We start from the raw sequence: 17,970 nt of genomic DNA, 5'->3' as shown, positions 1-17,970 counted from the left end.
TGAAGGTGATAGTTGGTATTTCAATTTAATACGACAAAAATGATTTATTTAATAATTAGTGGGCAAAACTAGCTAAACAACTGGAAGAAAATATCCTTAGCTCATATAATATGTTAAAATAAAATTCCAGACCAATTAAAGACAGGTGAAAAAAAATTAAAACCCTAAGAAAACCAAATGAGACATGAAAGAAAAGACAGACCCTAGAAAAATTTAGAACAATGATATGTCAATAAGGTACATAAGTAAAATCAAGATTATTTGATAAATTTTGAAAAAAAGTTGCCAAAGCAGACTGATTACAGGTAAAGGATCAATATCGATTCTGTTCCGAGAATTTCCACGGTTGACCAAGCAAAACAAAAGTGAAATAAAAGTAACAATGTAAAAGAAAAATGATCACAGGATATGCACAGGCAGTTCAGGGAAGAGCATTCATGCCTGGCCAATGAACATAATGAAAAGATACTTTAAACTGAACGATACTTTGGCTACTGAACACAAGGACCCAAAGAGCCGACTTATTGGAAAAGACCTTGATGCTGGGAAAGACTGAGGGCAGGAGAAGAAGGGGGCGACAGAGGATGAGATGGCTGGATGGCATCCCCAACTCAATGGACGTGAGTTTGAGCAGACTCTGGGAGACAGCGAAGGGCAGGGAAGCCTGGTGTGCAGCAGCCCATGTGGTCACGAAGAGTCGGACTCGATTTAGCAACTGAACAACAACAACAAACTCAACAATGGTCAAGGAAACCCGAAATCAAACAATTAGAAGATATATTTCCACAGCCCTTAGACTGGAATACATTTAAAAAGATTATCTAAACAGTTACTGGACACCACGGGAGGGGAGAGGTATGCTCATGTGTGACCAAAAGAGGCAGTGTACTACACAGGGCAGACGGCAGGTTCTGACCAGGTGAGTGATCTTAACACTTCAGATTACTCATCTGTGAAATGAGGATGATGATATATCACGGGATAGCCGTGAGTATTAAGGGAGGTAAAAAACCCAGAGCCACAAGACAATGCTTGGGATAACACAGCCAGTAAAAGTTCACTACCCTAATTACTGATGGTAGAAGTGTGAATTCTTGTAACTTCTTTGTAAAGCAGCTTGACAACGTCTACAAGGATTTAAAATAGACAGACCCTTGGACTTGGCAACCATGCTCCAGGGAATCTATCTCATAGACACAGGAAATCAAAAATAGGAAACCAGTCACCAAAACGGGAAACAAAGTGAATGTTCATTAATAGGAAAAAGGCAACGAAATTCAGGATACCTTGGATTATCCATCTTTCGAAGAAAATGACTTCAAACCATGCTAGTTCCCTTGGAGGAACTGCTGTTAGAAACTTCTAGAGGAATATACAGAGCTGAAAGAATATATTATCTATCTGAAACCTGCTTTATTTTTATTTATAGGCTTTATCACTATCTGAAAATTGTAGTATACATTAAATAACCATCTCCTCCTACTGGAATATAAACTCTATATGTGCAGGGACTTTAACAATTTACTGTCATATCCCCAGGGCCCGATTTATAGCAGGTATTCAAAAAAAGTGTTGACTAAATGAATATGATGCCCTTTTTATGAAATAATGATCCTAAAGCACTCTTCATATCTTTGCATACATATACCAGTAGACACTTTGCTTTATGTAAAATATATATACATATATTAATATATACAGGGGTGTGGATATATATATAAATAACTTATGTCAGTACATACATACACGTATGCTGCTACTGCTAAGTCGCTTCAGTCGTGTCCGACTGTGTGACCCCAGAGACGGCAGCCCACCAGGCTCCCCCGTCCCTGGGATTCTCCAGGCAAGAACAGTGCAGTGGGTTGCTATTTCCTTCTCACATACATGTACACACACACACAAATCTTAATGAGGCGGGGGGAAAATTTCTATCTACAGACCTGCGTGCTCTGTGGTAAAGTGTTGAGTGTGCTGAGAACCTGCTTTCTGAGCCAGTCTGCCTGATTTCAGTTTGCAGTTCTCCACTTAATTAGCTGTGTTCCTACCAAGTTACTTAACATTTTTGTGCCTCAATTATCTCATCTATTAGGCAGAGAGAATAGTATATATTTCAAAGCTGCTGCGAGGATTAAACGTGTTAGAAGAGGGCCTGGAACAAAGTAAGTGCTACAGAAATTTCTGCTACTATGTCTTAAGTCATAAAAGAACTGCACAGTAATGGGAATGATAGTACTGGACACGCTAGAGCAGGCCTCTCAGTTACGCCGCTGCTGACGCCATGTGCTGGACAGTGAGTGCTTTCCTGCAGGCGCTGTCCCATGCTGAGAGCACCCCTGGCCTCTGCCTACTGTGCCAGTAGCGTCCCCGTGCCCAGGGGCGACAACCGGAACTGTCTGCAGACACTGTCCGGCCTCCCCAAGGGGCACAGCCACCCTCACTTGACAACCACTGCTTTAGTGGGATGAATGCGGACGCAGGAGGGTGTGTTCGGCTTTTTCCCTTACACAGCTTTTTAAGTTACCCTTGTTAAAAGTATGTAGTATTTCTATAACTTAAAAATAAGGAAGGCTTCAAAAAAGAAACATTAAAAAAATTATTAGAAGAAGTTTATAATCAATGGTTTCTAGACCAGCAGAATAAAAGAGAATACAGAAAATTCAATCAATACGAAAGATGACTGGAAGGAAATAAATAACAATAGCAAGAGGATGATCAGCAAAAAAAATAAGATAGAAAAAATATATTTAAATGCTTGTGATCATAATAAATATAAATGGGTTCAACTCACCTATAAGAGATATTATCAGATTGGATTAAAAAAACAAAGTCCAGCTACATACAGCTTACAAGAAACACTCTAAAAATAAAACAACACAGAAAAGTTGAATACAAAGGAATACACACAGAGTAGTAACTATTCACCAAAAGAAACGTAGCGAAACATCATCATAATTCAAAATAGATTTAAGGCAAAAAATTCATACTGAAGACATAATGATGTACCTGATAATATAGAACTCAGCAAAACTATTAGAATTATACGGAAAAAAACTGACAAAACCACAGCTACAGTGAGAGATTTCATTTAATACCGTCTGTTTCAGAACCTGACAGATCAAGCTGACTAGAAGTCAGTAAGCACACACACGCACGCGCACGCACACACACACACACGCGCACACACGCGCACACACACACGCGCATACGCCCACACACACGCACACACGCGCACACACGCGCACACACGCACACACACGCGCATACGCCCACACACACACGCGCACACACACACGCACACACACGCACACACGCGCATACGCCCGCACACACACACGCACGCACGCACACGCACACACACGCGCGTGCACACGCCCGCACACACACACGCGCGCGCACACACACACACACACGCCCGCCCGCGCACACACACACGTGGACAAACAGAGGGAAATAACAAACAGGACAAAATGCCAGCAACGGGAACACCTGGGTAACCAGCATGGAGCATTCTTTGTACTATTCTAGAACTTTTCTGGATTTGAAATTGTATTAAAATAAAGTTGCATGCATGTGTGCTAAGTCACTTCAGTCGTGTCCAGCTCTTTGTGACCTCATAGACTGTAGCCCACCAGGCTCCTCTGTCCACGAATTTCCCAGGCAAGAACGCTGGAGTGGGTTGCCACGCCCTCCTCCAGGGGATCTTCCTGACCCGGGGATTGAGCCCACATCTCTTATGTCTCCTCCAGTGGCAGGCGGAGTCTTTACCACTAGTGCCACACGGGAAACCCAAAATAAAGTTACCTCCCCTAGAAAAAAACACCTAAATAAGTAGGTTGAAAAAGTAAGCTCACCATCCAATGTGAGAAGTTAGAAGAACAACATTAGAGATAATCTAAGCAAATCAGAAAAAGGAAATAATAATATAAAAACAAAATCAGTAAAGCAGGAAGCAAAGAAACATTAGAGAAGTCAATAAAACCAAAACACAATTCTTTGAAAAAACTAAAATGCAAATTGAAAAAGTAAACACAAACCTCTAGCAAGACCATTCAAAGGGAAATCAAAGTACAAGTGAAAAATATTAAGAATGACTAATGAAAGACACAACAGAGATGTGGGTAAGTAACAATAAGCTGAAAAATCTGTATTAAACAAAAATTTTTAAGAAAAATGTTATTTACCAACATATATTTCAGAAGACATAGATTATCCAAATAAACCAAGGAACTATTTAACAGATTAATTAGTATTCAAAATCCTCCCCCTACAAAACGCAATAAATTTGAAGGTTGTAACAACCATTGCCAAACCTTCAAGAACAATATGCCTCTATTTCAAAGAATAGAAGAGGAAAGCTACTCAACTAGTTTTTTTTGTTACTAATGTCATGACAAAACAGTAAATAATATATTAGTGAATCAGTTTAGCAGTACATTTCAGAAGAATTATATACCAGAGTCAAGTGGTTTATCTGAGAATATGTGGGTGATTCACAACAGAAGATGATCAATGTAATTCATTACATTAATAAGGAAAAAAATATATATAATCATCTTACTGCTGCTGCTGCTAAGTCACTTCAGTCATGTCCGACTCTGTGCAACCCCATAGATGGCAGCCCACCATGCTCCCCCGTCCCTGGAATTCTCCAGGCAAGAATACTGGAGTGGGATGCCGTTTCCTTTTCCAATGCATGACAGTGAAAAGGAAGTCGCTCAATTGTGTCCCACTCTTTGCAACCCCATGGACCAGCCTACCAGGCTCCTCCATCCACGGGATTTTCCAGGCAAGAGTACTGGAGTGGGTTGCCATTGCCTTCTCCAGATAATCATCTTACCAGATGGAGGAAAAAAATTATAGCAATATTTAATACCCATTCCTGATATAAATTCCTAGAAAACTAGGAATAGAAAAATATTATTAACCCAAGGAAGGCTACTATCAAAAATCCACAGCAAATATAATATTTAGTGATGAAACTTTAGAATCATTTGCACTGAAGTCAGAAACAGGACAGAGACCCCCGCTATCACTTACGTGATCGGACGCTGTGGCGGGGGTTTCAGCCAATACAGCGACACAGAGTAGTGAGAAGGGGGAAGAGTGATAGAACAGAAAATTTGAAAACAAAAACCACACAAAACCATCATTTGCCGAAGATGTGACCACACAGAAAACTAGACAGGAAATCTACAAAATATGGGAACTATCAGAGTTTATTTGCTGGATAGAAAGACATTATACAACAACCACCAATAACCAAATTAGGAAAATGTTAATTTAAAAAAATTACCATTTATAATGGCAGCAAAAATTATGAAGAGCCAAATAAACTTAAGACATCTAAATATGTATGGTAGGCATTATAGAATGACATAAATAAAGACCTAAACAGAGTTGGGATAGACTATGGAGGCGAATAGGAGGAAGGAAATTTTAAAGACGTCCACTGTCTCTCACTTAAAATTTAGCACAATTTCTATCAAAATCACCATTTCACAGAACAGGACGAAGTGATCCTAAAATTTTTACAAAAGAATAAATGGCCAAGAATAGACACAGTTGGAAGCCAAGAATGAGGTGGACAGCCTTCTCCTATTTACTACTGTAAAAGCTACTACGATTAACACAGTATGATAGTGATGCCGAGAGTCAGACCAAAGGAACAGAACTGAGATCCCCAGATGAGTCTCACATTTACAGAACAATCTGGTGTGTAACAGAAGCGACATTACAAGGGAGAACTCTTCACTTTCTTAGGTTATGACAAGTAACCCGCTGGGTGAGAGGGGGAGGAATAAATCCCTGCCTCTGCTTACTTACAATTAAGTTCCAGATGGAATAAAAAGCTAAGCAAAAAAAATGCAATAAAACTTTTAAAGGAAAATGTAAGTAAAAAACTCATTTTAAGATTTATAATTCTAAAGAAATAATTAATAGATTTGAGTGTGTTAAAATTTTTAAAGTCTGGATCACTAAAAAGATCAAAAACAAAATAAACACAAGCTATAGACTGAGAGAAGATACGTGCAACGTATTTAATCAAGAAAAGATCAGAACTTAGAATATACAGACCCTTATAGACCTTTTTAAAAGTTCCAAACAACCCAGCAGAAGATACGCAGTTCACAAGAGAAAGTCAAATAGCCAATAAACACATGCAAAGGAGCTGAGCCTCACTGTCACAGGGAAATTCAACTTTAAGCCTCAGTGCTGCGTCATTTCAACCTGTCAGATCGGTAATAATGAGCAATACCAACACTGGCAGGAAACTCTGCAAGAAGAAGATAAATCAGCACAATTACTAACAATAAAAAACTGACAACATCTAATAAAGCCAAAGATGAGCAAACCCCATTCTCCAGTTTTCTGTTTCTAGGTATGTTCCCTGGAATATCATTTTTCGAATTGATGGTCTCAACCCTTCAGGGGCTATAAAGCCAACAGTCTTTAAATAGAACAAAAAATGCCAGAGCAGATACACATCCTCACAGGCCTTACTAGACCTGTGCATGTATGTAGGCACATGTGTGCTGGGTGGTTACAGAAAATGTAGTTGATAATGTGGAGCTTGAGAGAAACTGCCTTAGAGAAATGTTCCATGTGTACACAGGGTGTTCACTGTGAACAGTTTATAACAGTAAACAGCTTGGAAAAGGAATCTGAATCGTGTTCACTAAGAGAATAGATAAACGGTGGTACATACATACTACAGAAAAATGTGAGCTACCAAAATGAATGAAAGAGGCAAAACATATTGGCACGGATATATGTTTAAAAACATGATACCAAGGGTAGAAGAGAAAGGTTGAAGGATACATACGGCTTCCTGCCATTTTTATAACACACAAAAAACTCCTAAGACTATTATTTATGCAGGCTTATACCTTGTAATATCAGAAATGATTCACATCAAGTTCAGGTTTAGTCGGTTCTAATGAAAGGGAAGAGCACAAAGGGGGCTCCAACCGTATCTGGAACTTTTTGTTTCCTAAATATCTGAAACCAACCTGTGGCAATGATTTGTCTCCAGCAGCATGCATCTTTAATTTCATCAGCGCTACCTTTGCAGCTGTTTCACTATTCTTTGCACCTTTCCGTCGCTTACTTGTCTCTCCTGTCTTGGAATCTAAGAAGCAAGCATAAGGATATAAGCAAACGGGAACTTGCCCATTTTCCAGAGTTTTATTAACTGTGGCCTTGAAACATATATGAATTACATATACTAGAGATATACGGAGACCACATTCATTCTATAGATATTATATTTACAAGAACAATGGAAAACCACTGAGTGGACGTTAAGTGAGCTGCACATTAAAAAACGTGAGTTACATGTGCTTCTTTCCAACTTAAATCTATTTAATCCAAAGCAATCACTAACACTTCTACAGAGAAGGGTTACAGAAGACTTTTTACTTAATAGAATTTAATTTAAATTACTACCCTTAATATAAAATGAAAATTCAGTTGAGTATGTTGGCAGTGAGAGTGGTCAACATCACAAATATATTCTTTCCTCACACATCAGATTATCAGCAGCATTCAGAGGACAACTGACTCGGCTTAGTCCTTTTTTTTAAAAGGGATCTTTTTCTTTCATTTTCTTAAAGGTTTGTTTTTTTTATAGTTCTACATTTTATTTTTTCATTTAATTTTTACTTATTTGTTTTTGGCCGTGCTGGGTTTTCGCTGCAGCATGAGGGCTTTCTCTCTTTGTGGCGAATGAGGCTCCTCTCTAGTCGCGGTGTTCAGGCTTCTTTTGAGGAACACAGACTCCAGGGCACACGGGCTTGGCTGCCCCACAGCATGTGGGATCTTCTCGTGTCAGGGATTAAACCCCTGTCCCCTGCATTGGCAGGTGGATTCTTAACCACTGGACCATCAGGAAGTCCTAACTTTAGTCTTTGAAGAACGTAAACCACTACTTTAGCGTCATGAATGTAATTTCTAGCCAAGATGGTTAACCAGCTGATAAGTGGTCCAGCAAAAGAGAACACCTGCCGGATATTTCGATGGAATTTCCAAATTTCCACTGGCTAGTAAGACTTGTGAAAAATACTGTCACAAGAATGTCCTCAAAATCTAAAGCAAGTTATAACCATCAGGGCTGCTAACAGCACCTTCCATAACTGGCAAGCTGACAGAAGCAGGGCTCTGGAATTCACGAGTATACGGCATTAAGTAACCAACAAACACGCTTTCCAGATACTTGCCAATAATGTCTTTAACGAGCTTCTGAGTGGCAGCCATACGAGGCTTAGGGATTTCCAGTTTTTCACATTCATGATCTGACTGGCGACGGTGTCTGTGAGCGACAGAAGAGGGACAGTAGTTCATGTGCTTGCATGTGACTTAAACAGATACACAGTTTGAACGGTCTTAGTGGTCACCTCAGGCAAAAGTCCTTCTCACAGTAAGGACACATAAGGGGCACAAGCCCTCTCTCAGCACAGTCCGTGAAGGAGCACGGGTGAGATGCACGGGGGTCTGACTCCGGCCTCTCGTTGATTACAGTCACCTGAAAAGGTAGAAGGGGAGCATGGCGTCATATTTCACATTAAACGCAAATCAACAAATCTATTCTCGATATCCAGAGCATTTTTGCTTCAACGTGTGAAAGCAACCCACACAGTCTTGCACAGACTGTGACAGCTGTGTGCAGAACGATCACTGCGCTGACTGCCCCACATTTCCAATTTCCCTTCCGTGGCGTGTTTCTCTTCTAGGTCAGGTTAAAACGGCCACTCTGTTCTTCTCCATGACTTTAGCCTGCTTTGCAACGTACTACGCAGCAACGTTCCAGTAACAGCTCGGTTGGTGAAGGGTCCTCCTGCAGTGCAGGAGACCCCAGTTCGATCCCTGGGTCAGGAAGATCTTCTGGAGAAGGGACAGGCTACCCACTCCAGCATTCTGGCCTGGAGAATCCCGTGGATTGTATATAGTCCTTGGACACAACTGAGTGACTTTCACAGACTAGGGAATCAGCCCATCACCTCAAATGACAAGTCATATCCACTTTCCACACTGATTTTAGAGGCTTAAATATACGTAAAAGAACACTTAAAATTGTATTTTTCCATGATACAGTTTCCACAATGATGTAATATTCTTTGTGTGTATGCTCAGTCAGTTCTGATCTTGCAACCTCATGGACTGTGGATCGCCAGGCTCCTGTCCATTGGATTTCCCAGGCAAGATTACTGAAGTAAGTTGCCATTTCCTTTTCCAGAGAATCTTCCTAACCCAGGGGTAGAACCCACGCCTCTTCCATCTTCTGCACTGACAGGCAGATTCTTTACCACTAGCGCCGCCTACTGTATTACTAGCAATTACACCAGAGGAAAAAGATTCTATGGAAAAAAAAAAAAATCCAGATCACTTAGGCTATTGTAGTACTAAGTAAACAGGTTTCTAGAGTTAAATGAACTCAGCTGACTCTTGGACAACTCAGGAGCTAGGGTACGAACTCCCCACATTGTTAAAAATCCAAGTACGTCTCCACAGTTAGCTTTCCAGAGCTGCAGTTCTGCATCTGTAGGCTCATCGCTTTGTGATGCACAGTTAGTGGAAAAAAAAAAAAGAGCCACATCTAAGGGGACACACACACAGTTCAAACCTGTGTCATTCAAGGCCAATGGTAACTGCTTGAAATCTATGACTAAAGGTATCCTCTATAAAAATATAGTTACATCTCACTGGAAGTAATTTCTTTATCATTTTTCCAAATTTGTTTCAATGATCTAAAGGTAGAAGATTTTCATTTCACTACTTAATAAGATCTAACTGAGAGACATTCTGAGACATTCATAGAAAGCAAATTATATCACAAGAAAAAAGCAAGCACAGAGATTTATAAGCTACGTGAGAAATAATGTTTACTATATGACTCTGAGTATTTCTCTCCAGTTAATCCTGAGTAATACCAGTATATTAATTAATTTTAAAAATTTTATTTATTTTAACTGGAGGCTAATTACTTTACAATATTGTATTGGTTTTGCCATACATCAACATGAATCCGCCACAGGTATACATGTGTTCCCCATCCTGAACCCCCTCCCACCTCCCTCCCCGTACTATCCCTCTGGGTCGTCCCAGTGCACCAGCCCCAAGCATCCAGTATCATGCACTGAACCTGGGCTGGCGACTCGTTTCATATATATTATACATGTTTCAATGCCATTCTCCCAAATCATCCCACCCTCGCCCTCTTCCACAGAGTCCAAAACACTGTTCTATACATCTGTGTCTCTTGCTGTCTCACATACAGGGTTATCGTTCCCATCTTTCTAAATTCCATATATATGTGTTAGTATACTGTATTGGTGTTTTTCTTTCTGGCTTACTTCACTCTGTATAATAGGTTCCAGTTTCATCCACCTCATTAGAACTGATTCAAATGTATTTTTTTTTAATGGCTAATACTCCATTGTGTATACATACCACAGCTTTCTTATCCATTCATCTGCTGATGGACATCTAGGTTGCTACCAGGTTCTGGCTATTATAAACTGTGCTGCGATGAACATTGGGTTACACGTGTCTCTTTCAATTCTGGTTTCCTCCATGTGTATGCCCAGCAGTGGCATTGCTGGGTCATATAGCAGTTCTATTTTTAAGTTCAGTTTTTTAAGGAATCTCCACACTGTTCTCCATAGTGGCTGTACTAGTTTGCATTCCCACCAACAGTGTAAGAGAGTTCCCTTTTCTCCACACCCTCTCCAGCATTTATTGCTTGCAGACTTTTGGATCTGACTGGTGTGAAATGGTGACCTCATTGTGGTTTTGATTTGCATTTCTCTGATAATGAGTGATGTTGAGCATCTTTTTTTTTTTGCATTTCTTTTCCATGGGGATGGTCTTGATCCCTGTCTCCTGTACAATGTCACGAACCTCATTCCATAGTTCGTCAGGCACTCTATCTATCAGATCTAGGCCCTTAAATCTATTTCTCACTTCCACTGTATAATCATAAGGGATTTGATTTAAGTCATACCTGAATGGTCTAGCGGTTTTCCCTACTTTCTTCAATTTGAGTCTGAATTTGGTAATAAGGAGTTCATGATGTGAGCCAGTCAGCTCCTGGTCTTGTTTTTGTTGACTGTATACAGTTTCTCCATCTTTGGCTGCAAAGAATATAATCAACCTGCTTTCGGTGTTGACCATCTGGTGATGTCCATGTGTAGAGTCTTCTCTTATGTTGTTGGAAGAGGGTGTTTGCTATGACCAGTGCATTTTCTTGGCAAAACTCTATTAGTCTTTGCCCTGCTTCATTCCGCATTCCAAGGCCAAATTTGCCTGTTACTCTAGGTGTTTCTTGACTTCCTACTTTTGCATGCCAGTCCCCTATAATGGTCATGTATGGATGTGAGAGTTGGACTGTGAAGAAGGCTGAGTGCTGAAGAATTGATGCTTTTGAACTGTGGTGTTGGAGAAGACTCTTGAGAGTCCCTTGGACTGCAAGGAGATCCAACCAGTCCATTCTGAAGGAGATCAACCCTGGGATTCCTTTGGAAGGAATGATGCTGAAGCTGAAGCTCCAGTACTTTGGCCACCTCATGTGAAGAGTTGACTCACTGGAAAAGACTCTGATGCTGGGAAGGATTTGGGGCAGGAGAAGGGGACGACAGAGGATGAGATGGCTGGATGGCATCACTGACTTGATGGATGTTGAGTCTGAGTGAACTCTGGGAGATGGTGATGGACAGGGAGGCCTCGCGTGCTGTGATTCATGGGGCCGCGGAGTCGGACACGACTGAGCAACTGAACTGAACTGAACTGAGCATCTTTTCATGTGTTTGTTAGCCATCTGTATGTCTTCTTTGGAGAAACGTCTATTTAGTTCTTTGGCCCATTTTTTTGATTGGGTTCTTTATTTTTCTGGGATTGAGCTGTAGGAGTTGCTTGTACATTTTTGAGATTAGTTGTTTGTCAGTTGCTTCATTTGCTATTATTTTCTCCATTCTGAAGGCTGTCTTTTCACCTTGCTTATAGTTTCCTTTGTTGTGCAGAAGCTTTTAATTAGGTCCCATTTGTTTATTTTTGCTTTTATTTCCAATATTCTGGGAGGTGGGTCATAGAGGATCCTGCTGTGATGTATGTTGCAGAGTGTTTTGCCTATGTTCTCTTCTAGGAGTTTTATAGTTTCTGGTCTTACATTTAGATCTTTAATCTGTTTTGAGTTTATTTTTGTGTATGGTGTTAGAAAGTGTTCTAGTTTCATTCTTTTACAAGTGGTTGACCAGTTTTCCCAGGACCACTTGTTAAAGAGATTGTCTTTAATCCATTGTATATTCTTGCCTCCTTTGTCAAAGATAATGTGTCCATAGGTGTGTCGATTTATCTCTGGGCTTTCTATTTTGTTCCATTGATCTATATTTCTGTCTTTGTGCCAGTACCATATTGTCTTGATGACTGTGGCTTTGTAGTAGAGCCTGAAGTCAGGCAGGTTGATTCCTCCAGTTCCATTCTTCTTTCTCAAGACTGCTTCGGCTGTTCGAGGTTTTTTTGGATTTCCATACAAATCTTGAAATTATTTGTTCTAGCTCTGTGAAGAATACCTGTTAATTAATTTTTATATCCCTCAAATCATCAAAACTTCAGAGGGCCAGATTTTGACTGAAGCTCATTTAATCTTAATTTTTATAATTGAGAGAACAGATGTAAAAATCCTTGGTAAAGTGTTTGGTAAATGGTGGGAAGGAATAAATATCAACTGCAAAATGGCAGGCAAATGCTTCTTTCCAAATGGAGTGAATTCAGTTTAACTTCTGGCCAACCTCTGACCCAAAGGAGGCGGAGCAACTTCTCTGATTACAAATTCAGGAAAATTAATTAGGCTCAGCTTTCTCTTTATTTCCTAAGAGGCCTAACCTGGGGCAGCACTGCTGTGACAGGTGGCAGATCCACCTAATTTTGGATTTTCTTTGAAGATCTTTTTGGCTCTACATTTAGCTTCATCATTCAACTTATTCTTTACCAGTCATAAAGATGATATTTTGGCTTTTATCTAACAGCTCTTTTTAATCTTTGATGTGGTCGGAATTAGGGTAGGGATTTTGCTGGGCTACAGGTTTGCTCCTGATGATCTAAGGCTGATGGAGTCAGCACAGCTTATTACCACAGAATCCTAACCCCAGGCACCAGTGAAAATGAGCACACAGTGAAGCAAACTGGAGGGAGCACATGATGAGGATGTTAATTCCGTTACATATTTATAAATATAGAGCCTGAAGCTAAACGTGGGCTACCTCCACAGAACTGTAGTATAAAGGAATGAAAATTATAAGAATAAGAATTTATAAATACCAAGGAGAAAAGTTTATTTTTAAAACAAATTGGGAAAAAATATAAAGTAACAGTCTCTTATAAATCAGTTTAGTATGCCAAGTTTTAATCAGAATCAATACTTCCCTGGCAATACAGTGGACAGGAGTTCACCTGCCAATGCAGGGGACATATGTTCGATTCTTGGTCCAGAAAGATCCCACATGCCGTGGAGCAACTGAAGCCCGTGGGCCACAACTACTAGAGCCTGTGCGTTCTGGGGCCCCAGAGTCACAGTTACAGTTACCGAAGCCTACTAGCCCGAGTCTGAACACCGCACCCACTGCACCCCGGTGCCCAGAGCCCACGCTCGGCAACCAGAGAGGAGTCCCTGTGCTCTGCACCTAGAGAAGGCCCGTGAGCAGCAGGGAAGACACAGCACAACCACAATAAACAGAATCAAATTCTGAAATACAAACACGTTTCACTAGGAAATATGAACATACCTCAGGACAGCTATGGGACTCTCTGCTCCTGTGTTCAAGGCTTAAATAACAAAGAAAAGTGTTTATTTAAATGTAATCAAATAACGTACTTAAACATACTGCAGAAATTTGAGATATTTTAATGGTTAAATCCTTAAGATTAATTACACTCACATGACATTAACAATTCTGTACACAAGAATAAGCTGAAAAGACAAACAAAAGAGCACCTATGGTCCCATAAGTTTTAAAACCCAACTACTGTTCCACTTTAATGTGAGTGCAAATAATTCACCTCTCAATTACCTTTTTACTTTGAGTGTTTTAAGGTATGTGAAAACACAGAGGCTCTTTCGATTCCTTTTATTTCTCAAAAATAACTAATAATAGTATGTCAAAGGAGTATTCTAGTTCTGAATGACTTAAAAATATGTACTATTTTTATTTACTTCTAATAAGTCTTTCTGAACTATTGTCTGAAAAGAATTTATCTTCAGTGCTCTATTAAATAAATTAAATGCCTGATACTTGAAAGTTTAATTGAAAATACATTTTCCAAAATTCTTGTTTGTTCCCAGGTTTTACATTGCATGTAATGTATATGCCAAGGCCATATAGAACCCAATTTAAGAAATATATAGGTTGGACTCTTTTCATTGTACTAATAAAAATAAAAACTAATAATCATAATTGGATTTAAAAAATGATATTCTTTATATTCTGGATATATTATCTCCTTGTGATTAATACACATAACTGTTACATAAAACTCATACACATAACTCTAGACTAGCCACATATATGCATAAGTAATCAGAGCCCATGACTAATCTTTTTTCCTCAAGTGGTTATTCTAGTGAATATCAGATATCAATGGCTAAATGACTATTTAAATCATTCTGCTTTTTAGAAATAAATCTCATATAAACACTAAAATTACTCCTAAATCCTGCATAAAAACTTAACTTACCAAAATACTCCTGAACATCCATCACATACAAATGGAAGAAAATCTAAAATAAAGGGAAAATGTTATATGTTCTGGTCAGTACCTGATTTTGATTTAGGTTTCTTAAGTAAAAAGAATCAAGTACTGAACTGTGGTTACAGGAGAAATTTCCTTTTGAACAATATCCTAGTGCAGCAAGTAGTGGTTAAACAAAAGCTATCACAACCTCAAGTACTCTGAGAGTAACCAGATTATCAGGAGACAAATATTACCTGTAGTAACATACCAAATCAAAACAAGAAGTCCTGTGTTTTTCCCCTTATTTACCAGATGTTGCTTCAGATTTACCAGATGTTGCTTCTGAGGACCATATACCACAAAAATCCTGTATTTGAAGTGACAATCTTAGATTTCAATTTTGATTGCACTGCTTACTAATCTAGCAATGCTAGGCAAGTTACTGAACAGTAGAGCTCTGGGTTTTATATATATATACATATATATATATATACACTAGATATATATATAGATATAGATACAGTATATGGTATTGTATAGGTATACAAAATCAAAAATATATTATTAGGTAATACAGATAAAAATAGGATATAAGTACATTGCGTCTGTGTGCATATGCATATGTGTGTGTGTCTATCTACTGTGTGTACATATCTGTGTTATACGCCACACTTCCTTCATAGGGTGATTGTAAAAACTAAATGAGATATGTAAAAGATAAGAATAGTAAGATAAGAACTGCAATTGACAGGAATAATTACAACAATTCACTTGTTTTGAATAGACTCAAACTCTGAGGAAAATCCTGGGGTGACTAGGTAGAGAGACATGTTCAAAGAAATTCCAGAAATTAAATAGATGGATTCATAGTGAAAAATTTAGTTCTGAATTGTTTCCTTCCTTGCTGTTAAGGAACAACAAAGTTAGGACTAAGCAACAATTAAGTCAGGAAATGAATTTTTGGAAAGCACACGAAAGTACCTGTTTTTAGATGTGGCAATTGACCACAAATCGCTGAATATAATCACTCATTCTCTAATCTGTTTTCAATGTACGTCATAATAAATTACAGTACACAGACAAGTGAGGCTGGATATATCTAATCACACTGCCTTTACAAAATGAAAACAGAAAGTACTGCATTTAAGAGAAAGCCACTATTACTCCAAAAGATCTCATCCTACAAGGTCTCTTAACCCATAAGAAAAAAGAGGTCCTACCCAGGGCTTCCCTGTTGGTGCTAGCGGTAAAGAGTCTGCCTGCTAATGCAGGAGATGTAAGAGACGCAGGTTCAATCCCTGGGTCGGGAAGATCCCCTGGAGGAGGGCATGGCAACCCACTCCAGTATTCTTGCGTGGAGAAACCCATGGACCAAGGAGGCTGGAGGCTATAGCCCATAGGGTCACAGAGAATCAGACACGAAAGAAGTGACTGAACACACATGCACAGGAACCCAAAGGGACCCTTGGCTATTTGCTGCTTGTGGGACAAGAGGACTCTAATATAGTTCTTCCCTCACCTGAGAAGTGAGCTTAATGCATTGTTACTATTGTCCTGAAAGCATGGTATTGTAAGCATCTATTCCATACCAGACATGTAGATGTGTATTTGTCAAAGAGAAGAAAACTGAAATATACATTACTCTGCAAGACTCATATGTCTCTTTAAAATGGGGAAAATGTACACGATTGCTACTTTTAGAGACTTTGGTGACCAACTAAGTATTAGATGCAAACTAAGAGGACCCAGAGGTAAGAGTTAAGGTAATTTCCTAACACTCGACACCATTCTTCTATTCATCCAGAAGCTAAATGAAATCTAGTACTCACAATATCCTCTAAATCTTAACTGCTCTCCACTAGAGACTGCGAAAAATCTGAACTCCAAAAGAGCCAGACCCTGGCCTCATTTCAGTGCTTACATTTTAAGAGACACCTGAAGTTGGAAGGGAAGATGGACTATGTCACAGATGGTAGATATCAGGGACTTGATAATCAGGTATACCAGAATTACATCACTTACTGTCAAAACCCAACCGGCTAAGCTTCCCTATGAGAGTCTGCAAGGAAACATGGGTCCTTGCCTACTGAATGGCGGAGGATGACAGCCAGTGGTGAAAGCTACAATCAGAGTCCTGTAAGTAACAAGAACCTGGTAGGGATTGAGTCCTTTAGCCCATCGTCTACAACAGGTCATCACTGATCAACTGGAGCACTCCCACTAATTCTGGGCTAACTCCCAGAGCCCCTCTCAATACTGACAGGGTACCTGCTACCAACGACTGAAGCTGCAATGGGAGAGAAAACTTGTTTGGCCCCGGGATGTGTAACAGCACGAGCCAGACGTGATAGCACCCATCTGGAGTGCAAGCCAGGTACCAGAGACAGACGGCGTTCTGTGTGGCTCTCAGCTTCAGGACTTGCCTGCTGCACATTCCTAAGGCCTGCGCCACACGCCCACTGGCCGTGAGCTTGGACTGCGTGTGTCACAAGGTCTCTCAGTTCAGCAGAGACAGAACATCACCTGACTGAAGCTCTAAAACGCAGCGAACCACCCTGAGAGCTTCTCTGTGGAAACGGCCATGTCTTAGACCCTTACGTGGGCCAGAAGCAAGGCAGGTGCTCAGTACACGTCTACTAAGTCAGAGACAGTCAGAGCCGAAGAAGAGAGAGCTGCGAGCGCACAGACACGCTCCCAAGGCAAGGCTCCGGGCCTTCTCACTGGAAGTCCGTCCCCTGAGCAGCCAGCAAAAACGAGGCTCAAAGCTGACAGACAACGGAAGGGCTGCGGACGACGACCCAGGTCGCCGCGGCGGGACAGGGCACCCTCCCGCTTTCCACACCAAAACGCGCTCCTTCCCGGGTTCATCAGACAGCGGCGGGCTCGCGCTGCCGGCTGTGCTTCCAGGAATCGCGCAGGCCCCTCAGGGGGACAAGCCGCTCCCAGGCCCCAGGGCCGCCAGAAAGGCTCCGACCCGGCCAGCTGCGGGGCCCGCAGGACACGCCCTGCCCCTTCTCAGCCTCCGCCCCGCGCCGCGGCCCTCAGGCCCCGCCCGCCGCCCCGCAGGTAGAGCGCGGCCCGGACCCCCGAGGCCGGGGCTGGGACGCCGCATCACCTAGCCGCCTGCAGCGCTCCACCTGGCAATGCCGCCCGACGTCCAGCTCCGCCATCTCGACGCACCCGAGGGGGAGGGCGAGGGGGCGAGGCGGTGCGCAGCGGCCGCTGGGAACGGGCGGGAGGGGCGGGGGC

The 17,970-nt window shown here is 40.9% G+C and overlaps 1 protein-coding gene across 1 annotated transcript in view; it reads right to left on the bottom strand.

The window, feature by feature from the left end:
• ZFAND1 (zinc finger AN1-type containing 1) overlaps positions 1-17,970 on the bottom strand; it is a 26,946-nt gene extending 8,976 nt beyond the window's left edge. Inside the window, exons 1-6 of the mRNA XM_069600724.1 lie at positions 17,837-17,970; positions 14,725-14,767; positions 13,776-13,815; positions 8,394-8,521; positions 8,217-8,308; positions 7,011-7,129 (exon numbers count right to left, since the gene is read on the bottom strand). Of these exons, the coding sequence (XP_069456825.1) occupies positions 7,011-7,129; positions 8,217-8,308; positions 8,394-8,521; positions 13,776-13,815; positions 14,725-14,767; positions 17,837-17,891 (477 nt within the window). The 5' untranslated portion in view covers positions 17,892-17,970. The remainder of the gene's footprint in view (positions 1-7,010; positions 7,130-8,216; positions 8,309-8,393; positions 8,522-13,775; positions 13,816-14,724; positions 14,768-17,836) is intronic.

Source organism: Ovis canadensis, chromosome 9, assembly GCF_042477335.2.
Source record: "Ovis canadensis isolate MfBH-ARS-UI-01 breed Bighorn chromosome 9, ARS-UI_OviCan_v2, whole genome shotgun sequence".
Taxonomy (NCBI): Eukaryota; Metazoa; Chordata; class Mammalia; order Artiodactyla; family Bovidae; genus Ovis; species Ovis canadensis.
The sequence above is the reverse complement of the archived record's forward strand: the minus strand, read 5'-3'. Positions and strand labels throughout refer to the sequence as shown.